The 23,092-nt window shown below is 40.8% G+C and overlaps 1 protein-coding gene across 2 annotated transcripts; it reads left to right on the forward strand.

Annotated features, from left to right (window-relative positions):
• The first annotated feature begins 1,523 nt into the window (after window positions 1–1,523).
• Window positions 1,524–22,205, forward strand: LOC107802006 (auxin transport protein BIG). 2 transcript variants are annotated; one of them, XM_075234741.1, is made up of 14 exons: window positions 1,524–1,967; window positions 2,052–2,158; window positions 2,261–2,426; window positions 2,521–8,600; window positions 10,303–10,920; window positions 11,022–11,202; window positions 11,606–11,840; window positions 11,939–16,492; window positions 16,579–16,801; window positions 17,356–17,763; window positions 17,961–18,104; window positions 18,378–19,403; window positions 20,250–20,756; window positions 20,960–22,205. In XM_075234741.1, the coding sequence occupies exons 1-14, from the start codon at window positions 1,727–1,729 to the stop codon at window positions 21,779–21,781; spliced, it is 15,312 nt and encodes a 5,103-aa protein (XP_075090842.1). In that variant the 5' UTR covers window positions 1,524–1,726; the 3' UTR covers window positions 21,782–22,205. The 2 variants fall into 2 exon arrangements, with proteins under 2 accessions (XP_075090842.1, XP_075090843.1); XM_075234742.1 differs by having other exon boundaries at window positions 17,359–17,763.
• Window positions 22,206–23,092: the final 887 nt, after the last annotated feature.

A 23,092-nucleotide genomic window follows, 5' to 3' on the forward strand; every position in this document is an offset into this window, starting at 1 on the left:
AACCGCAAAATTTCATGTTGCTACTGTGCTAAGAAATCTCCTCGGTTGAATAAATCACGTTGTATTGTCTTTGTAGGAATTGTAGGAATTTGTAAGAAATTGTGTTGCTAATGTGCTAAAGCTCACGTTCTTGATTGTAGTGTTGTGTAAGAAATTGTAGGAATCTGATTGTAGTGGTTGAGAATGAAATGTTGTTTGTATTCAAAATCCTAGAAATGTAGTGTCTTGAAATTAATATATTAGGTTGCCACCTAATCACAAATGACCAAGAGTCATTTGTTTGGTTAGTGTCTTGGTGCCACGTGGGGTGGGAGAGGGGTCTTAATCTTATCCTATAATCAATTAATTAATTAGGTAATATCCCGCTACCCGATAATTAATCAATTACCCATATAATTAAGAATTATCTCAAATTACTTAAAATTATACTTATTTTTAATACACTTTATACATCATACTATCACGGTCATATGGTATCTTGTATGGTACTAGTTCATAAATAACGGGTATTATAGCTCGGACCGTATTTTATCCCAAATCGACAACCTCCAATGAAATTCATTTTCTTTAATTCGTGTACCCTTTATCTTTCATGGCACTTACTTATCGCTTGTTATAAATAGCATAAATACGTTAACCTCAAGATAATCTCATCCCCGAGTCTACGTCGATAAACTGAAAATGAAACTTTAACATACGAAAACGCGAGATGTAACAACATCTTAACCCTAAATTATATGTAGACACCCGAACCTTGCTCTGATACCAATTGTTGCGGAAGATCGTGGGTTAACTAACACACAATCACACACAAAACAAATAGAGAAGAAAAATCAACACAAGGATTTAACGAGGTTCGGCTAAGCCTAATCCTCGGGGCAGAAACAAAGAGAATTTTTTACTATGAATGAGAAAAAAAGCACAATACAATCTATAGACTCCCCAACTACAACTACTATATATAGATCCCAAATAGTCCCAAATCTATAAGATAAAGGTTTTCCAATTTGACAAGGACTATAAGTTTTTCTAGGAATATGAGTTTTCCTAAATTTATAGGGATTGTGGATTTCTTAAAAATATAAAGAAATAATTCAAGCCACAAAATAACATTGGTAAACAATTGTATTTCCAAATTATTCCGGACCAAAAATATCATACACCAGACGAAAGAGTTGTAGCCTTCTTATTTTTCCTCTCGATGCATGACGTTTTTCTTTATTTTTGCACCTTGAGGCTTAAGTTTGAGATAACTTTGATTAAGTCGGTTTAATAAAAGAAAATCAATTTTAATGCTGAATTATTGGACAACAAATCACCCGAGCAGTCGGCAGCACACTTTCCTAAAAGGTGACAAAGAAATTCCAAAGAATGACTTGGAGGCTACTCTAAAGTCGCATTTTTCTAAAGCCAAAAGTCGACTAGTGCCCAAATGTCATCTCTCGATTTCTTGCCTTAAACCGCCATTACAAGTAATTCTCCTTTTTTCATGACTTTACCAGGAGGAAATAAGGCAGTAATTTACACGTAGGAACTTTCTTCATTTTCCCCAAGAAATTATCAACACTACTTCCAAACCCTCCCACTTCAATAAAAATCTTACACTGTTAGTGCATATTTTCAATCTCATTTCCTATATTTCTTCTCTAATCGCGAGAGCTCTCTGCTCTCCGATCAATCATACTGTAATGCACTGATTGATTTCTCTGTGATAATAATCAGAGTGATGGCTGAGATCGCCAAGCTCGTCGATGTTCTCTCTTCCGGCGATGATCTCTCTCAAAGACTTCGCGCTGATTCATCACTCAATCTAGGGTTCCGGAAACTCTGTTCAATTCTCGGGCAAGCCGTAGAACTCGTCGCTGGCGATGGCAACAAGTTAGGGCTTCAATTTTGGGATCAGTCGCAGATTCAAGCAGTCGCTTCCCTCGCACTTGCACTCGTCAACTCCACTCGATCTTTGTCAGGTACTCTTAGAACTATAATTTGTGTATTCATGGATTTAATTGCGAGAAATTTTATGCGTGTGACTTAATTTAATATTATTACAGTTGAGCGAGTTGAACCTGTAATTGTGGCGGCTATTCAGCTTTCTGTAGAGTTTGCGTTGTGCTATCTGGAAAAATGGATTTGCAACAGTGATGATTCAATGCTGCAGGTATTGGAACTGTAGTGGAATTTGTTCTTTAAGTTTGTTAGGCTGTTGTTTATGCACCATATTTTGTGCTGTATTTAATGTTCGTGTTCTCTCTATATTTAGAGCTATATCCTGCAGCTACTGGAAATAGCACTAGTTGATGAAACGGATAAAGAGCTTGATTTGTTGCAGCCATGTTCGCCTAATGCTAGCATGGATATGCTGCCAATAGCTGTAATTGAAGATAACATTAGTAAATGGCAGGACGATACGAGATGCATGCTTCAAGGTATTCTTGGATCCATTTTAAGCTGCCTTGTATGTTGAATCACATGGTCTCTAATGTGTGTTTTTACCTTTTTTTTTCCGGTTTGCTTCTGCAGGGGGGAGATGTTCAAAGGAAGAGAAAGCAGCTGATAGTCTTCTAATGACGTTAGCTTCTGAATGGAAGCACCCTGACAATGTGAATACAACCACTCTTGGGCAGTCTGTTCCTTATGATTGTAATAAATTGATCAATGTGTCTCAGCATTGGGCAGTTGTACATTTGGAGTGTGTTCATCGTCTTGTTACTATTTGCAAGGACCTTTTAAGACTTCCCGTTCCATCTGATGAGAAATCTGCCATTCCTAATTTGAGGAAGAGATTTTCATTTTGTGTGAAAGTATTCAAGTTACTGGGTAGTCTTACTAAAAATAGCTCATACACTCACTTTGATACCAAGTTATTCCAGTCTGTTGCTTCATTCACTGAAGTATTGCCCACCCTGTTCAAGCTGGCTTTTGATTTCGTAAGTGGATATCCTGCAGTTGAGAGTGGCTTAGAAAGTCAAGTAATGCTGTTGCTGGAAGAGTTTATTCAAATTGTACAGGCAATTTTCTGCAACACCAATGTGTTTCAAAACATCCAAGCATGCATCGCAGCTTCAATATTGGATCATTTGGATCCTGACGTGTGGAAGTACAATAGTGCTGTTAACCCGAGGCCTCCTTTGGCCTACTGCCCCCGTGTGGTTGTTTATGTTCTCAAGCTAATATTAGATGTCAGGAATAGAACATATCAGCTATTCGAGTACAAGGGCCTCGCTGTTGAAGGTGTGAGTACCAGCCAACTGGTGGAGCCTCCTTTATGTCAGGTTCACTCAGCTAAGGTCAACCTGCTGAAGAAGTACTCAGTGGAGGAACTTTTGAGAATAATATTCTCACCATCAGTCCAATGGGTGGATAATCTGATGCAACTACTCTTGTTCCTTCACTCTGAGGGTGTCAAATTGAAGCCTAAATTGGAGAGGTCATGTTCCAGTGTCACCAAAACATCTGTTACTTCTGAGTCTGAAAACACTGCTTGCCATGAAGATGAAGCCCTCTTTGGGGACCTTTTCTCTGAGGGCGGTCGCTCAGCAGGATCTGTGGATGGGTATGATCAACCTGCTGTTGCACATAGTTCAAATACAAGCAACACGCCCATTCAGGCTGCTACCGAATTGCTCAGCTTTTTGAATGATTGCATTTTTTCACCTGAATGGTGTGGTCCTGTATATGAAGATGGGTGCAGAAAATTCACAAGCTACCACATTGATATTTTGCTTTCTGTACTTAGCTCCGAAGGATGTGATGCTGATGCAACAGGTCATGATGCTGGGATAGCTCTAAATGAACAAATGAAACTTGGTCATCGACATCTCAGTGAAATTTGCCTTGATCTGTTCCATAACCTCCTATCGCGTCATGCTTTGTCTGATCGAGTTGAAGAATCACTTGTCGAGAAAATCCTGGTTATTGAAAATGGTGCTTTTCTTTACAATGATCTAACTCTTGGTTTACTTGCGCATGCTGTTGTCTGTCTGGTAGATTCTGCTGGCAGCAGCTTGAGGACCAAAATGTACAATATATTTGCTGATTTTGTGCGTGAAAAGGCAAAGACAATATGTTCAAAGTGTCCTAACTTGGACGAGCTTCTGGGGATCCTTCCATCTTTGTTTCATGTGGAGATACTGCTAATGGCTTTTCACCTGTCTTCAGCAGAGGAAAAGGCTGTTCAGGCTAATGTGGTATTCTCTGCTCTTAAAGCCGTTGCTGTCCCGTCTGCTGGTTTTGATAGTACGCAATTGTCATGTTGGGCTCTATTAATTTCACGTTTGATAGTAATGCTTCGTCACATGCTATTTTATCCCCTTGTTTGTCCATCATCCCTGCTTTTGGAGTTCAGGACCAAGCTGAGGGAAGCCTCCTTTTCAAGATTGAGGCCTTGTGTCAGTGGCAGTCGTGCTTCATCTTGGGTCTCAATTTTGTTTGAAGGTGTGATGGGTGGATTCATTAAAGAAACACCTACCTGCAATGCCTTGCTAAGTCATCTGATTGATATCACTCCTCTTCCTCCATCTGCATGTAGAGATGATCCAACAATAGCATGCCTAGGCTTGTCCTGGAATGACATATGTGCCTCTTTTTCCAGGATTCTGAGGTTTTGGGAAGGTAAAAAACCTGAAAAAGTGGAGGACCTGATACTTGAAAGATACATTTTTGTGCTTTGTTGGGATCTACCAGTCGTGAAATCCACATCAGAACATCTGCAGCGTTGGCTAACTAGTGCTGAAGTTCCTGAACTCTCAAATGCTGAACATTTTGTTTACTTTAGCCAATTATTTTCGGGTGAAATGGGGAAAATTAACTATAGTCATCTTTCTGTTGTGTTGTTGGATTTGATTCAGCGGTTGCATGATTTACACGTATCAGAGGATGTGGGAGAACGCGGATGGTATTTTCTAAGGTCTGGATCTTGGTTATCTCTGTCACTTTCGTTGCTTACTGCTGGTACTATTGGACACTGCATGGATAAGTCACTAGCTTCTGCTGTTCCCATGTTACCAGAGCAGACATCAAGAGATGGTAAATTTTATGCGTTCACTGAAGGTGTTATTTCTACTTTAGTTGGTACAAATCAAGTTGAGCGGTTGATTAGAGTACTGTCATCTTTGTTGAAGAGATACCTACAAGTTTATCAGAAAGCTTTAATTATGACGATCGACGGTGATCAGTTTTCGCCCAACCGACTTTCACCTGCAATGTCATTTGTGCATGCTGGTTTTGACAAATGCAAGCAGGACGAACTCCTTGAGAAGATGGGTTCTGATCCATGCCAGTATAAGCCTCTCTATGGAACTTTGTCAAGGCTGGATACTGCTCTTGACAAGTTATCTTTAGGAAGTCATTCTAAAATCTTATGGGAATCTTTGCTGCATGGATTCCCCTGTCTTCTTCAACCTCCAAGTGGAACTCTGCTTTCGTCTATCCTTAATGTTGCAGGAGTCGTAAATTGTATAGATGGGCTAATGAAGGTCATTGATGCTGGAGGAATTCTTTGCTTGGAGACACAGGCCATCTCTCAGATTCTTGAATTGGTCTGTAGGATCAAGTGTGACAGTATATTTGAAGACCTTCATGGAAAATGTAATGCTATTTACCAACGGTTGACCGAAGGCTCCGGAGGAGTTGACTACAGTAGCTTATTCGTATTAAAGGACATGGAGGAGTTTTTAAGGTGTGTCAATGAGAGAGATGGTGGCGATATTAGCGGCATTTATGAAGTTCTGGTTGTCAAGGTAATTGATATTGTTGAAAGCTTAAAAAGAGAGCCTTCTGGTACTGGGGTTTTGAAATACTTTCTCTCTCTTGAGGACGGCTCCAAACAGATTAAGGATCTTTATGGTTCACAACGCGGTGATTTGTTGGTTCTGGTTGATGCTCTAGACAGATGCAACTCTGAGCAGGTCAATATAAGGGTTCTTAACTTTTTTGTTGATCTTTTATCTGGAGATATGTATGCTCATGTCAAAGAGAAGTTGCAGAAGAAGTTCCTTCACATGGACATGGTCTACCTGTCAAAGTGGCTTGAAACCAGGCTTTTAGGATCTGTGACTGAAGAATCTAGTGGAGTTGCATGTGCAACAGGAGCTTCAGTTTCTCTAAGAGAATCAACTATGAATTTCATCACATGCCTGTTGTCTCTGTCTTCTGGAATCCTTTCGCAGGAACTACATAAGCATTTGGTGAAATCTATGCTGATTTCACTTGATAAGGCTTTTCTGCTATTTGAGTTCAATGTTGCCAAATGTTATTTCAATTTTCTTGTTCAGCTTTGTGGAGTTGAAAGTTTAATCAAGCAACTTATGCGGCAGACGATGTTGCTGACTGAGAAGCTGGCTGATGATGAGAATCTGCTTCAAGGGCTGAAGTATCTCTTTGGTTTCTTTGCAAGTGTCTTGAGTGATTGCTGCTCTGCCAAAAGTGCCACTGAACGATCTTTTGTAAAGTCTATCTCTAGCAGTAGTTCTGCGGTGGGGTCTGCACCTACTAGATCTGTATGTTCCAGGAAGAACGCTGATGCTGTGGTCCTTTCTTCCAGTCAAGGTGCGTCCGCAATTGAGTGTGATGCAACTTCTGTTGATGAAGATGAGGATGATGGAACATCTGATGGCGAGAACGGTAGCCTGGACAAGGATGAAGAGGAAGATAATAACAGTGAAAGGGCCCTCGCCTCTAAAGTTTGTACATTTACATCTAGTGGTAGCAATTTTATGGAACAACATTGGTACTTCTGCTATACATGTGATCTGACTGTGTCCAAAGGCTGTTGCTCTGTTTGTGCAAAAGTTTGTCACCGAGGTCATCGTGTGGTTTATTCTAGGTCCAGTCGCTTCTTCTGTGACTGTGGTGCAGGAGGTGTTCGTGGTAGCAATTGTCAATGTCTGAAACCTCGAAAATTCGCTGGAAGTAACAACACAGCCAGTCGTGGTGCTAGTAACTTCCAGTCTTTTCTGCCTTTCACGGAAAATGGAGATCAACTTCCTGACAGTGATTCAGATATTGATGAGGATGTTTTGGTGGAAGCAGACAACTCTATCAAGATGTCTATTCCAAAGGACCTTCAAGATGGGATGCCGATCTTATTAGACGAACTTGATCTTGAAAGTTGTGTTGTGAGACTTTGCTCTTCACTGTTGCCTTCTATTACAAGCCGGAGAGATTCTAGCCTTTCGAGAGAGAGGAAAATTTTCCTGGGTGATGAGAAAGTACTTTGTAACAGTGTTGATCTTTTGCAATTGAAGAAGGCATATAAAAGTGGATCGTTAGATTTGAAGATAAAGGCTGATTATTCAAATGCCAAAGAACTTAAATCCCACTTGGCTAGTGGTTCTCTTGTTAAATCTTTGCTCAGTGTTAGCACACGAGGTCGGCTTGCTGTTGGAGAAGGTGACAAGGTAGCCATATTTGATGTTGGACAGCTTATTGGACAAGCTACTGTTGCTCCTGTGACTGCAGACAAGACCAATGTGAAGCCTCTTTCTAAGAATGTTGTCCGTTTTGAAATTGTAAATCTCATTTTCAATCCACTTGTGGAAAATTACCTTGCGGTGGCTGGCTATGAAGATTGCCAGGTTCTCACAGTAAATCATCGAGGTGAGGTGAGTGATCGTTTAGCCATTGAACTCGCTCTACAAGGTGCTTATATCAAACATGTAGACTGGGTCCCTGGATCTCAAGTTCAGCTAATGGTGGTCACTAACAAATTTGTTAAAATATATGATTTATCCCTTGACAACATTAGTCCTGTGCACTATTTCACTTTGCCTGATGGCATGATTATGGATGCTGCACTCATTGTGGCTTCACAGGGTAGGATGTTTCTGATTGTCCTTTCAGAACATGGTAGCTTGTACAGGTTGGAGTTGTCAACAAAAGGGAATGTTGGGGCCAAGCCATTGAAGGAAATCATGCAAATCGAGGGTAAAGAGAGACATGCGAAAGGTTCCTCCTTATATTTTTCATCAATGCATCGGTTACTCTTTCTGTCCTTACAAGATGGGACCACCTTGGTTGGCCGAGTAAATCCAGATGCAACTTCTTTAACTGAGGTCTCTGCCATATTGGAGAATGAAACAGACTGTAAACTTCGGTCAGCAGGATTGCACCGGTGGAGAGATTTATTTGGTGGCAGTGCCTTATTTGTTTCCTTCTCAAGTTTGAATTCAAATGCCGCAAGTGCTGTCTCATTTGGTGAATGTCAAGTACTCGTACAGAACTTGCGACATTCAGTGGGTTCAACTTCTCCTGTTGTAGGGGTTGCCGCTTATAAGCCTTTGTCAAAAGACAAAATCCACTGTCTTATTTTACATGAAGATGGAAGCCTTCAGATATACTCACATGTTCCTGCTGGTGTAGACTCTGGTGTCAGTGCTGTCAGTGATAAGGTTAAAAAGCTTGGCCCTGGGATACTCAATAATAAGGCTTATGGAGGTGCAAAACCAGAATTTCCACTTGATTTTTTTGAGAAAACTGTGTGTATAACGCAAGATGTGAAGCTGAGCAGTGATGCTATCAGGAATGGTGACTCTGAGTTAGCTAAACAAACCCTGGCTTCTGAAGATGGATTTTTAGAGAGTCCTACCCCCGGAGGATTCAAGGTATTAATTTCTTGTTGTTTCTGTTATATTTGTCTCCTAATTCATTAAATTTTCCTCTCTCTAGACATGATTGTTTGAGATTCATTCTTTAAGTGGAAAATCTTTCACATATGAAAATGCCAAAGTCGGAGTTAAGTGATTTTTGCCTGTCCTAGCTTTTGTGTTTGGTGGTCTGACTATACAAACCAGGAGATTTGGGAGAGATGAGAACATGATTATATGAGGTTGTTATCCCTGCTTTTGCCTGTTGAATTCTAAGTGAGTTGAAGTGCTAGTGTTTTGATAAAATTTTAGCTGAAGTTATTTACTGGAAAGAGACAGGTGAAGTTTGGACGAAACCAAGAAGTAAGGCTTACGTGCATAGTTATATGGACTCACTTTAAGATTAAACGAATCCATTGAATTGGATATCATTGTTTGTGTGATTGCATTTACTATTTTCTTTGGGATAAGGTAAAATAATTTCATTAATATGAAAAACTTTCCATACAAAAAAGTATATCAAGTAGAGAGCCTACACATAAACATGGTTCTTTATGAGTGCAACCTATCTTCTGTACAGACTGGAACCCCTCATGGGTGCACCTAAAGGAAACTAGAAGCAAGAGGTTATTCCTTGTATCTACAAAGCCATTCTGCACACCATCAAAGGCTCTTCTTTCCTCTTTCCATGAAACCCACATAAGAGCTAGTCAGGCAACATCCCATGCTTTGCGTCTTCTCGTCTTTCTTCCGTAGGCCCAACGGTGTAGCATCACCATTATCCACTGTACGCTAAACCAGTTCAACACTAATCATAACCGTATTGCCATTTTCTATACCAGGGATAGCAATGAAACCAATTATTACAAATGCTTAGGGTAAACCTTTTTCTAGCTTCTAGGGTCTATTCCTTAGGGAGCGGTCTGAGTTTTGCACTCAAGTGATTGGACAAAGTTGATAATGTTCTGGTGTAAAAGAAGCGTAACATGCACGTATAACTTACCCTTCTCCATGCTTTTTGTTTAACAGATGCTTTGTGCATCTTTGCAGTTCTGACATTGCAATTGTTTCAATTTCACTTTGTAATTGCTTCAAATCTGTTTGTCAAGAAGCAGTGCGCAAACTCTTATATATTTTATCAACTAGGATAAAAATATAAGTAATAATTGATGGGGAGAGCTGAATTAACATATAAATATGTAGCTGGTATTCTCAGAAGTGAGTTGAACTGGTGATGTTAGTGAACTTTGGTTTTAAGAACTTGTTGTTCCCTTTTGGAGAATATGAGATAAACTTGGGCTAAGTAGTCTAGGATCATTCCAGGAATATGCATTCATCCTTTCCTTTTGGAGAATATGGTAAACTTGGGGAAAAGTAGACAAGGATCATTCCAGGAATATGAATTCAGCAGTTTTCGCTCTTTTGGCAATGTGGATAACACAATTAGGAATCACTTTTCAGCCTTCTCTACCTTTTTATGAGTGGTTACTATCTTCAAGGAGAGAAATACTAACATTTTAATACAATATTATTCTTACTTGTACAGTTTGATATTCCTGTGAGCTCTCTGGTTTTGGTTTTTACTTTCCCCAATGTTGCATTTTTTGTCGTCGTTGTCGTTTTCTTTTAAATTAGTATTCTAGCTTTTGATGCACTTTACTCGGGAATCTGGGTCATAGCTCTGTATATTTCAGCTTTATAATGTGTGCCATTTTTCCAGATAGCTGTTTCCAATTCGAATCCCGACCTTGTCATGGTCGGTCTGCGATTGCATGTGGGTAACACATCTGCGAATCACATACCTTCTGAGATTACTGTATTTCAGAGAGTGATAAAATTAGATGAGGGAATGCGTTCTTGGTATGATGTTGCATTTACAGTCGCCGAATCACTTCTTGCTGATGAAGAATTTACAATCTCTGTTGGACCAACATTCAGTGGAGCTGCTTTACCCCGAATAGACTCCTTAGAAATTTATGGCCGAGCTAAGGATGAATTTGGGTGGAAAGAAAAGATGGATGCTGTTCTGGACATGGAGGCTCGTGTACTTGGTTGTAATTCGTGGCCTGCTGGATCTAGGAGGAAGTGTCGTGCAACACAGTCTGCACCACTGCAGGAGCTGGTTGTGGCTGCTGGATTGAAGCTCTTGTCAAGAATCTACTCTTTGTGCAAACCGCAAGGATGCTCAAAAGTTGAGGAAGCTAAGGGGGAGCTGAGCAAATTGAGGTGCAAGCCCTTGTTAGAAGTTATATTTGAAAGTGACAGAGAGCCTTTGTTGCAGGCAGCTGCCAATCGTGTCCTGCAAGCCGTCTTCCCAAAGAGGGAGATATATTACCAAGTAACTGCCCGGACTATATGTGTGAAATGAGTGAATTAATCTTGCTTTTTCTCTATTTATGTTAAATATCTTAATGTGACCAGAAATTTGTATCTGAATAGGTTAAGGATGCCATGCGCCTGGCTGGTGTCGTGAAATCCACTGCCATGCTCTCATTAAAACTTGGTGTCGATGGGACCACTGCTGGGTGGATAATTGAGGAATTTACTGCACAGATGCGCGTGGTTTCCAAGATTGCGCTGCATCGTCGCTCAAACCTTGCCTCTTTTCTTGAGATGAATGGTACTTTTTCTTGTTCTTTTGGTTTACAGCTACTCTTTACAATAGAGTCCAGTGTTTCCAAGCCCTTGGACGGGGTACCATCTGACTAGGGTCAAAATAATGAAGTTAGGGCATTGTTTCTTTCACTAATTTTGAACCCCTCCCTTGTGCTCATGCACCCTCTCTCTTCTCCCCCCCCCCCCCAAAAAAAAATAAAATAAAATAAAAAATAAACGTTCACATGCGCTCTTGTCACTGTTGTCTTCTATCTGGTGAGCGATTGTTATGTTTATTCTGCATGGTTTACTGACCTTCGCCGACATTTATGCTGCAATTGATTATGACATTGCGAATTTTACCTTCACAAAACAAATTTTGGGGCTTCCTTGCGTGGGCAATTCCTTATTTATTCTTTTGAATGTAGGTTCTGAAGTGGTTGATGGACTTATGCACGTCCTTTGGGGAATTTTAGACATAGAGCAACCTGACACACAGACTATGAACAATATTGTTGTATCGTCCGTCGAACTTATTTACTGTTACGCCGAGTGCTTAGCATTGCATGGAAAAGACGGAGGCAGGTCTTCTGTTGCACCTGCTGTTTCATTGTTTAAGAAACTGTTGTTCTCTACCAATGAGGCTGTTCAAACTTCTAGCAGGTTGTTATAGCTCTTGAACCAATTTCTTTGAAAGCATAACTGTGATATTCCCATTTTCATTCACTTATGTCTCCAAATCTTCAATTCTTTGGTTCCAGCTTGGCTATATCTTCAAGATTCCTTCAGGTTCCGTTCCCAAAGCAAACAATGATAGGTACTGATGACGTGGAGAACCCATCCTGTGTTCCTACGCGAGTTGATGCTTCCGCTGGAGCTAGTGGAAGTACTCAGGTCATGGTTGAAGAAGACTCCATCACATCATCTGTTCAATACTGTTGCGATGGTTGCTCTACTGTTCCTATCCTAAGGCGAAGATGGCACTGTACTGTTTGCCCAGATTTCGATTTGTGTGAGGCATGCTATGAAGTGCTAGATGCAGACCGTCTCCCACCACCGCATTCTAGAGATCATCCTATGACAGCTATTCCAATTGAAGTGGAAACATTTGGTGGTGAGGGAAGTGAAATTCATTTCTCTACTGATGATTTAAGTGATCCAGGTTTGTTGACAGTTGCATCTGATGTTGGTGTGCAAAATTCTGCGCCATCAATCCACGAGTTGGAACCAAATGAATCGGAAGAGTTTTCACCGTCGATACTTGATCCTGTTACTATTTCTGCATCCAAAAGAGCTGTTAACTCTCTTCTTCTTTCTGAACTACTTGAGCAACTGAAAGGATGGATGGAAACCACTTCAGGAACTGGGGCTATTCCAGTCATGCAGCTCTTCTACAGATTGTCTTCAGCGGTTGGTGGACCCTTTGCTGACAGTTCAGAACCTGAAAGCATAGGGTTGGAGAATTTGATAAAGTGGTTTTTGGATGAGATAAATCTGAATAAACCTTTCGTAGCCAGAAGCCGTACCCCGTTTGGAGAAGTTACAATCCTGGTACTTATGTTCTTTACCTTAATGCTGCGAAACTGGCACCAACCAGGATCTGATGGTTCGGCAAATAAATCTGGTGGTGTGACTGATGCGCATGACAAAGCTGCCTTGCATATCTCACCTTCCACTTGTGTTGCTGTTTCACCTACCTTAGATGGTCAAGAGAAAATTGACTTCATCTCCCATTTACTTCGTGCTTGTAGCCATCTTAGGCAGCAAGCATTTGTCAATTATCTGATGAACATTCTACAGGAGCTAACTCAAGTTTTTAAATCTCCACCTATTAGCACTGATCCATCTTCTGGGTTGAACACGGCTTCTGGTTGTGGTGCTTTGTTGACAATCCGCAGGGAAGTGCCTGCGGGTAACTTCTCTCCATTCTTTTCAGACTCGTATGCAAAATCACACCGTGCAGACATATTTGTGGACTACCATAGGCTGTTGTTGGAGAACACTTTCCGTCTGCTCTATAGCTTGATACGACCAGAAAAGCACGACAAGGCTGGGGAGAAAGAGAAGCTCCACAAGATGACTTCTGGTAAGGATTTGAAGCTAGATGGATATCAGGATGTCCTGTGCAGCTATATCAACAATCCTAACACCAGTTATGTTAGAAGGTATGCCAGGAGGCTTTTTCTGCATCTCTGTGGTAGTAAGACACACTACTACAGTGTTCGAGACTCTTGGCAGTTCTCAACTGAAGTTAAAAAGCTCTATAAGCACATAAATAAATCTGGTGGATTTCAAAGTTCTATCTCGTATGAGAGAAATGTGAAGATAGTAAGGTGTCTAACGACCATGGCTGAAGTGGCTGCAGCTCGTCCTCGAAATTGGCAAAAGTATTGTTTAAGGCATGGTGATGTTCTTCCTTTCCTTCTGAATGGAATATTTTATTTTGGGGAAGAGTGTGTTATTCAGGCATTGAAGCTTCTGAATCTGGCCTTCTATACTGGGAAAGATAGCACCCACTCATCACAGAAAGCTGAGGTAGCGGAAGCTGGAACAACTGCGAGTAAGTTAGGGTCACAAGCCCCTGAATATAAAAAGAAGAAGAAGGGGGAAGACAATGAATCTGGTGTTGAGAAAACTCAGTTGGATATGGAAGCAGTGGTTGATGTTTTCATTGGAAAAGGTGGTGATGTGTTGAAACAATTTATTGACTGCTATTTATTGGAATGGAATTCAAGCGCTGTGCGCTCAGAATCCAAATCAGTTCTCCTCGGTGTATGGCATCACGGGAACCCGGCATTCAGAGAAACATTGTTAACTGCACTTTTGCAGAAGGTAAAATCTTTACCAATGTATGGGCAGAACATCATTGAATATACAGAACTTGTTACATTCTTGCTAGGGAAGGTCCCTGATCATGGTGCGAAGCTACAGAGTGCTGAAGTTGTTGACAAATGCTTGACTGCCAATGTGATTAGTTGCATATTTGACACACTTCATTCACAAAACGAGCTTTTGGCGAACCATCCAAATTCTCGAATATACAACACTTTGAGTGGATTGGTGGAATTTGACGGTTACTACCTTGAGAGTGAGCCTTGTGTAGCCTGCAGCTCCCCCGAGGTTCCGTATAGTAGGATGAAGCTTGAAAGTTTGAAGTCAGAAACGAAGTTTACTGACAATCGCATCATAGTGAAATGTACTGGTAGCTACACCATTCAGAGTGTGGCAATGAATGTTCATGATGCTCGTAAATCCAAGTCAGTGAAAGTTCTGAACCTTTATTACAATAACAGGCCCGTGGCTGACTTGTCAGAGTTGAAAAACAATTGGTCCCTTTGGAAGCGTGCAAAAAGCTGCCATCTTGCTTTTAATCAAACTGAGCTGAAAGTTGATTTTGCCATCCCAATTACAGCGTGTAATTTTATGATTGAATTGGATTCATTTTATGAAAATCTTCAAGCTTTGTCCCTCGAGCCGTTGCAGTGTCCCCGTTGCAGTCGGGCTGTGACTGATAAGCACGGTATTTGCAATAATTGTCATGAGAATGCTTATCAATGCAGACAGTGCAGGAACATCAATTATGAAAATCTTGATTCCTTCTTATGCAATGAGTGTGGATACAGCAAATATGGTCGCTTTGAATTTAATTTTATGGCAAAGCCAAGTTTCACTTTTGATAGCATGGAAAATGAAGAAGACATGAAGAGGGGATTGGCTGCAATAGAGGCAGAGTCGGAAAATGCTCATCGTAGATATCAGCAGCTTTTGGGATTCAAAAAACCTTTGCTGAAGATTGTGTCTAGTGTTGGTGAAAATGAGATGGATTCTCAGCAGAAGGATTCGGTTCAACAAATGATGGTCTCTTTGCCTGGACCTTCATGCAAGATAAACCGTAAAATTGCTCTTCTTGGTGTCCTTTATGGTGAGAAATGCAAAGCAGCATTTGATTCTGTCAGTAAGAGTGTTCAGACCCTCCAAGGTCTGAGGCGAGTTTTGATGAATTATTTGCATCAGAAACAATCAGATAATGTTGGTCCAGCCTCCAGATTTGTTGTTTCAAGGGTACCTAACAGTTGCTATGGTTGTGCTTCCACTTTTGTCACCCAATGCTTGGAGATATTACAAGTGCTATCAAAAAATCCAGCATCCAAGAAGCAACTTGTTGCTGCTGGTGTTCTGTCTGAGCTGTTCGAAAATAACATCCATCAGGGCCCTAAAACCGCTCGTGTCCAAGCTAGAGGAGCTCTTTGTGCCTACTCTGAGGGTGACACTAATGCGGTAGCTGAGTTGAACAGTCTAATACAGAAGAAGGTAATGTATTGCCTTGAACATCACCGCTCCATGGACATCGCGTTGGCTACACGTGAAGAGTTGTCCCTGCTTTCTGATGTGTGCTCATTGTCGGATGAATTCTGGGAATCAAGATTAAGGGTCGTTTTCCAGTTGTTATTTGCATCTATCAAGGTGGGAGCTAAACATCCTGCAATATCTGAACATGTGATACTTCCTTGCCTGAGGATCATATCTCAGGCTTGTACTCCTCCAAAGCCTGATGGTGTTGACAAAGAGCAAGGAGCAGGAAAATCTTCTCATGTCACGCAAGTGAAAGATGACAGTTCAAATGTTTCTGGGTCTAACAGCCTTGTTAGTGGAGGAAGTAAGTCAATGTCAGAGTCGTCAGAGAAAAGTTGGAATGGTTCTCAGAAGGCTCAAGATATACGACTGTTAAGCTATTCAGAGTGGGAAAAAGGAGCCTCCTATCTAGATTTTGTGAGGCGACAGTATAAGGTTTCTCAGGCTGGGAAAAGTGGTCAAAGATCCCGTCTTCAAAGGCAGGACTACCTGGCGCTGAAATATCTTCTCAAGTGGAAGCGACGTGTTTCAAAGACAGATCGAAATGAGATATCATCATTTGAACTGGGCTCATGGGTTACAGAACTCATACTGAGTGCTTGTTCGCAGTCTATTAGGTCAGAGATGTGTATGTTGATTAGTTTACTCTGTGGCCAGAGTTCATCACGACGGTTTCGCTTGCTAAACTTGCTCATGTCTTTGTTATCGGCAACTCTTGCTGCTGGAGAAAATGCTGCTGAGTACTTTGAACTGCTGTTTAAAATGATAGACTCAGAGGATGCTCGTCTTTTCTTGACGGTGCGTGGTTGCTTGACAACAATATGTAAGTTGATCACTCAGGAACTGGTTAATGTTGAAAAGTTGGAGAGGAGCCTGCATGTTGACATATCTCAGGGCTTTATTCTTCATAAACTTATCGAGCTCCTTGGCAAGTTTTTGGAGGTTCCGAACATCAGATCCAGGCAAGTAGTCTTCACATTCTTAATATATTGAATTATTCACTGCTGACATATTTGCTGATCAATCTTTCTTGACTGTTCACTTGTAGATTCATGAGAGAGCATTTGCTTTCCGAGGTTCTTGAGGCTCTCATTGTGATTAGGGGGTTGGTTGTGCAGAAGACAAAACTAATAAATGACTGTAACAGACTTCTCAAAGATCTTCTTGATAGTCTTTTGCTAGAAAGTAATGAAAATAAACGTCAGTTCATCCAGGCATGCATCTCTGGTCTACAAATTCACCGAGATGAGAATAGAGGGCGAACTTCTTTGGTACGTAATGAATTTCTTAATTTTTCCCAAAAGAAAAAAGTTGCAATATTAGTAAAGTGTTCTGGTCTTTGAAGTGATTTCCAACTATTGCTTTTCTGTTTCTTCTTCGGTTTATTTTGGGCACAACAATAGAAAAGTGCGTAGGAGATCTGATTTCCTCTTTTGCTGGAGAATCAGATTGTACATGCCAAGCTACTTAATTAAGGATGGTAATTTCAATGCCAATGGAACAGTTTGTCCATGATCTCTTGAATTTCTTTCTTCTCAAGGTTCTGCATCAGATATTCCCAGCTCCAGATGAGAATCAGTTCACATCTTTTGTTAGTGTAAAGCATAATGCTGTAATATTTGCTCTTTAGTTGATATTGGGAAGGACCCATTTTATAAGGCAGAGCGGAGCCCTTACTTTTCCTTTTGCAGTATACTTGATAACTGCCTGGGTTCCTATATATTTTGGTTATATAGGGAATCATTTCGATGTCTTCCTCCACTATCTGTTTGGTGCATAGTATTTTAATCAGTGGATTTACACTGTTCTATTTTGTCTTTACAAGCAGTTCATCTTGGAGCAGCTCTGCAATCTGATTAGCCCCTCAAAACCAGAGCCTGTGTATCTTTTGATCTTGAACAAGGCTCATACACAGGAAGAATTTATGAGGGGATCGATGACAAAGAATCCATATTCGAGTGCTGAAATTGGTCCATTGATGCGTGATGTCAAAAATAAAATCTGCCAACAGCTTGATCTCTTAGGTCTTATTGAAGATGATTATGGCATGGAATTGCTAGTAGCTGGGAATATTATTTCTTTGGATTTGAGTATTGCTCAAGTCTTTGAGCAAGTGTGGAAGAAATCCAGTAGTCAGTCTGCAAGTGTAGTTGCCGCGGCAACTTCACTTTCTTCCAGTGCTGCTGTATCAGTCAGAGATTGTGCCCCAATGACAGTGACCTACCGACTACAGGTTCTCTTGTTCTTTTCGCTGCCATTTTATTGTAGAATGTACTTGATGAAACCTTAAAAGAAAAAATGGTTCTTCCCATGGCTTTCTGTTATGTTTTTTTTTTCTCTGTCCTTCGAAATTTTGATTTACGTCTATGCGTAATCGGCATTCTTATAGCTTCTTTGATACACTTAACAGTTCCCCTATCTTCTATTCAGGGATTAGATGGTGAAGCTACTGAGCCCATGATTAAAGAAATTGATGAGGATAGAGAGGAGACCCAAGATCCAGAGGTGGAGTTTGCCATAGCTGGCGCAGTGCGGGAATGTGGTGGACTGGAAATTCTTTTAGGAATGGTTCAGGTATAAGTATTGATCCAAACTTTAGCAGGTTATTCTTTTTATACATGTAGCTCATTTTCCTTCTAGTAGTTCTTTTGTTGTCTGGTATTCCCTTTTCTTTCAGTTTTATTTCCTCTTGTTGGAACTGGAGTGTATTTGGGTTGTTGAGTTGAAGGAACTCCCCAGGAAAGATATTCATTTCTGTAGCTTAAACAAATTACATACTGGTGATGAATGGATAATGACATTCTGTTTATGACCTTGTTCATGTCTTTCTACTGGTTTATTTTGCAGCGATTGCAAGATGATTTCAAGTCCAATCAAGAGCAGTTGGTTGCAGTGCTTAATTTGCTCATGCTTTGTTGCAAGATAAGAGAAAACCGAAAAGCATTGCTAAAGCTGGGTGCTTTAGGCTTACTTCTTGAGACAGCTAGGCGTGCTTTCTTTGTGGATGCCATGGAACCAGCTGAGGGTATTCTTTTGATTGTGGAGAGCTTAACGCTAGAAGCAAATGAGAGTGATAACATCAGCATTACTTCAGGCGTTAATGTAGTCTCCAGTGATGAAGCAGGTGTTGGTGAACAGGCCAAGAAAATTGTACTACTTTTCCTTGAAAGATTATCCCATCCATCTGGACTTAAAAAGTCAAATAAGCAGCAGAGGAACACTGAGATGGTTGCAAGAATATTGCCTTACTTGACTTACGGGGAGCCTGCAGCAATGGAAGCTCTTGTGCATCATTTTGAGCCGTGTTTGCAGAATTGGTGCGAATTTGATAGGCTGCAAAAACTGTACGAAGACAATATGAAAGATGAAACAATTGCACAGCAAGCCTCAAAGCAAAAATACACCCTGGAGAATTTTGTTAGAGTTTCAGAATCGCTCAAGACAAGTTCCTGTGGAGAGAGGTTGAAGGATATTATACTGGAAAAGGGGATTACTGGGGCTGCAGTCAGCCATTTAAAAGAAAGTTTTGCTTTCACTGGACAGGCTGGTTTCAAATCAACTGTGGAGTGGACATCGGGTTTAAAGTTCCCATCTATTCCTCTTATTTTATCCATGCTGAGGGGTTTGTCCATGGGCCATTTGGCCACTCAAAAGTGCATAGATGAAGGAGGAATCTTGCCATTGCTTCATGCTTTGGAGGGTGTCTCAGGTGAAAATGAGATTGGAGCCAGGGCTGAAAACTTGTTGGACACACTTTCTGATAAGGAGGGAAATGGTGATGGGTTCTTAGCCGAGAAAGTTCACCAACTACGTCATGCAACGCGGGATGAGATGAGGCGACGAGCATTGAGGAAGAGAACAGAATTGCTGCAGGTTCCTTGTCATACCACTTGCACTTCGCTCCACTATACTGTTTGTTAATGTCCTTTGCGTCTTCATCTTTGTCTTGGCTTAATACTTTTGATCTGTTGCTTAGTAATGATAAAAGACTGCCCGTTTTCATCTGAAGCATATTTTATGGTCAAATCTTCCCAGAAAATTTGCATATCAATAGCCTCCTCTTTGGTATGAAAGCGTCTTCCAGCAAAACTGCATATCAATAGTCTCCTCTTTGGCATCAAAGCATTTCCCCGCACTAGAGATCCCGAGGGGAATAGACACAACAGGAGTAATACTTAGAATATATTTAAGTACCTGAAACATGTTACTAAATATATATTTAAGCTGGAAGATAAAAGTTCAGTTTATTTTATGTAAGAACTGAGAAAGACAATTGAGGTGCTGCAGAGATATTAGAGAAGCTTAGAAGCATTATCTATCTTTTAGGAAGCAATTGAAGTTGAAGCTAGGACTCCTTCAACGTGCATAGGCAGTTCATATTGTTATATGCAGATGCTAAAACAGAGAATAGTTGTGGCACAGCATGTCATTTGGTAATTTTTCACTTTCTTTGTAGCAGCTGTGGTATTTTCCCCAACTTGATCTTTTAACTCTCTGATATGTTTTCTGTCAAGCATCTAATTGGTTCTTGTAAAAATATCTTTTGATCTAGTGGCGATATGCTTCTTTACATTCATGTGTTTCTTGAGTTTTGTTTAATGAAGCTTAGAGATTTGTCCAGGATGCAACATCTAATATCTAATTGAGATATAGATTCTCTAAAGTTGTTTCAGTTGCCAATATCATAACTATGGAGCTTTTTCTCGTTTTCTATACCAGGGACTTGGTATGCGGCAAGAACTGTCCTCAGATGGTGGTGAACGTATTGTTGTTGCTCAACCAGTCTTGGAAGGTTTGGAAGATGTTGAGGACGAGGAGGAGGAAGGATTGGCTTGCATGGTTTGTCGTGAAGGCTACCGCTTGCGCCCTACAGACTTGCTTGGCGTTTACACTTATAGTAAACGGGTTAACCTTGGTATTGGAAGCTCTGGAAATGCTCGTGGAGACTGTGTTTACACAACAGTCAGCCATTTCAACATCATACATTTTCAGTGCCATCAGGAGGCTAAACGAGCAGATGCAGCCTTAAGGAATCCTAAAAAAGAATGGGACGGAGCAGCCCTAAGAAACAACGAGACACTATGCAATAATCTATTCCCAGTGAGAGGTCCATCAGTACCAATGGGCCAATATATACGATATGTTGATCAATACTGGGATTACCTCAATGCTCTTGGGCGTGCTGATGGAAGTCGGCTCCGGTTGTTAACTTACGACATTGTTCTGGTGAGCTGCCATTTTTCGTTATTCCTTTCCATGTTTACATTCCCCCCCCCCCCCCCTTCCCTGTTTTCCTTTCTTTTTTATCATTCCCTTTCTTTGTGGACGGGGTCGAGGGATTAGTGGGTTTTTTTGACAATGAGGTAGGTGAATGTTCTTAAAATATAGACTGTTGATGCAAATACAAATCTGTTTTGGGTGACTTGCAGATGCTTGCTCGATTTGCAACTGGTGCTTTATTTAGTGCAGATTGCAGAGGTGGTGGAAAAGAGAGTAATGCTCGATTTTTGCCTTTCATGATGCAAATGGCTCGTCACCTTCTTGATCATGATTCTTCTCAGCGGCATATCATGATTAAGTCTATCTCAACTTATTTAAGTTCTCCCGCATCAGAATCCAGAGCCTCCACTACTGCTGGAACTCAGACTTCTGCTGGTACAGAGGAAACTGTCCAATTCATGATGGTTACCTCACTTCTTTCAGAATCCTATGAGTCGTGGTTGCAGCATCGCTCTTCCTTTTTACAACGAGGTATATACCATGCATATATCCAGCGGACTCATGGTAGGCCTGTGCCTCGTTCTTCACGCAATCTGTCTGGGGCTTTGAAACCAGAGTCAGGAAGTACAAGTGCATCTGCTTCTGAGGCTGGGGGGTCAGTTGAGTTATTCTCAACTATCCACCCGATGCTTGTCTACACTGGTTTGATAGAACAGCTGCAGCGCTTTTTCAAGGTCAAGAAATCATCTAGTATGACCCTCTTGAGAACCCAAGGTACTTCTAAGAATGTCGAAGAGGATGACGAGAGCAGAAAATTAGAAGGCTGGGAGGTCGTCATGAAAGATAGACTATTAAATGTGAAGGAAATGGCAGATTTCTCCTCGGAACTATTATCGTGGCTTGATGACATGACATCGGCGACGAACTTCCAGGAGGCATTTGATATTCTTGGTGTTTTGGGCGATGTGCTTTCTGGGTTCAGTCGATGTGAGGATTATGTACATGCTGCAATCAGTGGCGGGAAAAACTGATCTATCAGAAGTGTCTTGTTGATGTGTTTTCTGGCCTTCTGGGTTCAGTCAATGTGAGTGTTATGTACATGCTTCACTCAGATGTGGGAAATACTGCAGACTTGTCGGGGGCTGTTTCTTGGTTCGATGTTGTATTCCCAAGATTTTTGGTTGAGTTGAGTGTGTCAAATATTCTTTTGTAGATGCATCTCTTGTTCCACTGTATACACAGATTGCTCGTATAGTAATTGGAATGATTTTGCGAGTGAACCCACAAAGAGCCCCCGAGTTTTGTTTCCATCATTCTTGATGCTGTGAATAATTGTCAATGCAAATATGCTATCTTCAATTAGTTCTTTTGTTTACTGCATCAGTGTACTAAATCTATTGATGTATGTCGCGAATGATTTACCCGTCTAGACAGTTGCCTACCGTTTATTAGTCATTTGCATCGTTGCGGCATATTAGTATTTTGATACGGTAAATATTTGTAGTTATCTTGACAGTAACAGTATTAAATGAGCAACTAGCTTCGACTGTCTGTTGAATTTATTTATCTTAAGAGCAATTTGAAGCTTTGTAATTTAACTTCAGATGGGGATGTCCTATATTCAGTCATGCAGCTGAAGTGAATAAAGATAATAATGACAGGAGTCCTGCACTCCTAATTTGTGAAAATCATTGAAATAGGTGTACCAAACGTATAATAGACTGTTAAATTGACTTGATGAAGTCTGATCAAGAGAGCTCTGACGTTGGATTCTTCCACCTCAATATATTGGAATTCAATTACCCCAATCGCAGATCCTTCCATTTTCAGAAGTTGCTTCCTGAACGAAGGTTAAACAGCTTGCAGCATATCAGCTCACGCCGCCATAACGCCAGCAACATCAGGACCACGATAGTCACTTATCACCATTGACATAGACGGATTACAATTCTTAGATGATAGCATGGATATTGGGATTGAAATAGGATGGGTTGACTCTTTATACCCAGGTCCTGCGCTGCTTCTGTTGCCCTCATAGGCAATGGTATCCACTCGGCAATATTGTGCAATAGTTCAATATATGCCCCTCCACTGTACACAGCCTCACCTCACCATGTCCATTATCATATTCTGCAATTTCAACTTGGATTTTTGGCTTTAGTTTGACCAAGTAGGACTGGATTCATAACTAAGTTACCATTGAAGGAGTGTTAATGGATGGAGTTAGTAATGTAAGTTAGCTATTATTTGGGTTGCCAAATATTGCCTACCTAGCGCATTATAATGGGATAACCTTGAGTATAGCGTTCTTCATGTCCTTGAGAAAGTACATACGATCCTCC

This window comes from Nicotiana tabacum, chromosome 17 (assembly GCF_000715075.1).
Source record: "Nicotiana tabacum cultivar K326 chromosome 17, ASM71507v2, whole genome shotgun sequence".
NCBI classification, from domain to species: domain Eukaryota; kingdom Viridiplantae; phylum Streptophyta; class Magnoliopsida; order Solanales; family Solanaceae; genus Nicotiana; species Nicotiana tabacum.

Bases quoted from the DNA above. Each gene is read 5' to 3' on its own strand.
- LOC107802006 (XM_075234741.1), top strand. From the start codon at position 1,727: ATGGCTGAGATCGCCAAGCTCGTCGATGTTCTCTCTTCCGGCGATGAT. The intron at 16,493-16,578 runs GCAAGTAGTCTT...GTTCACTTGTAG, and splicing joins GTTCCGAACATCAGATCCAG to ATTCATGAGAGAGCATTTGC. The intron at 18,105-18,377 runs GTATAAGTATTG...TTTATTTTGCAG, and splicing joins TTCTTTTAGGAATGGTTCAG to CGATTGCAAGATGATTTCAA.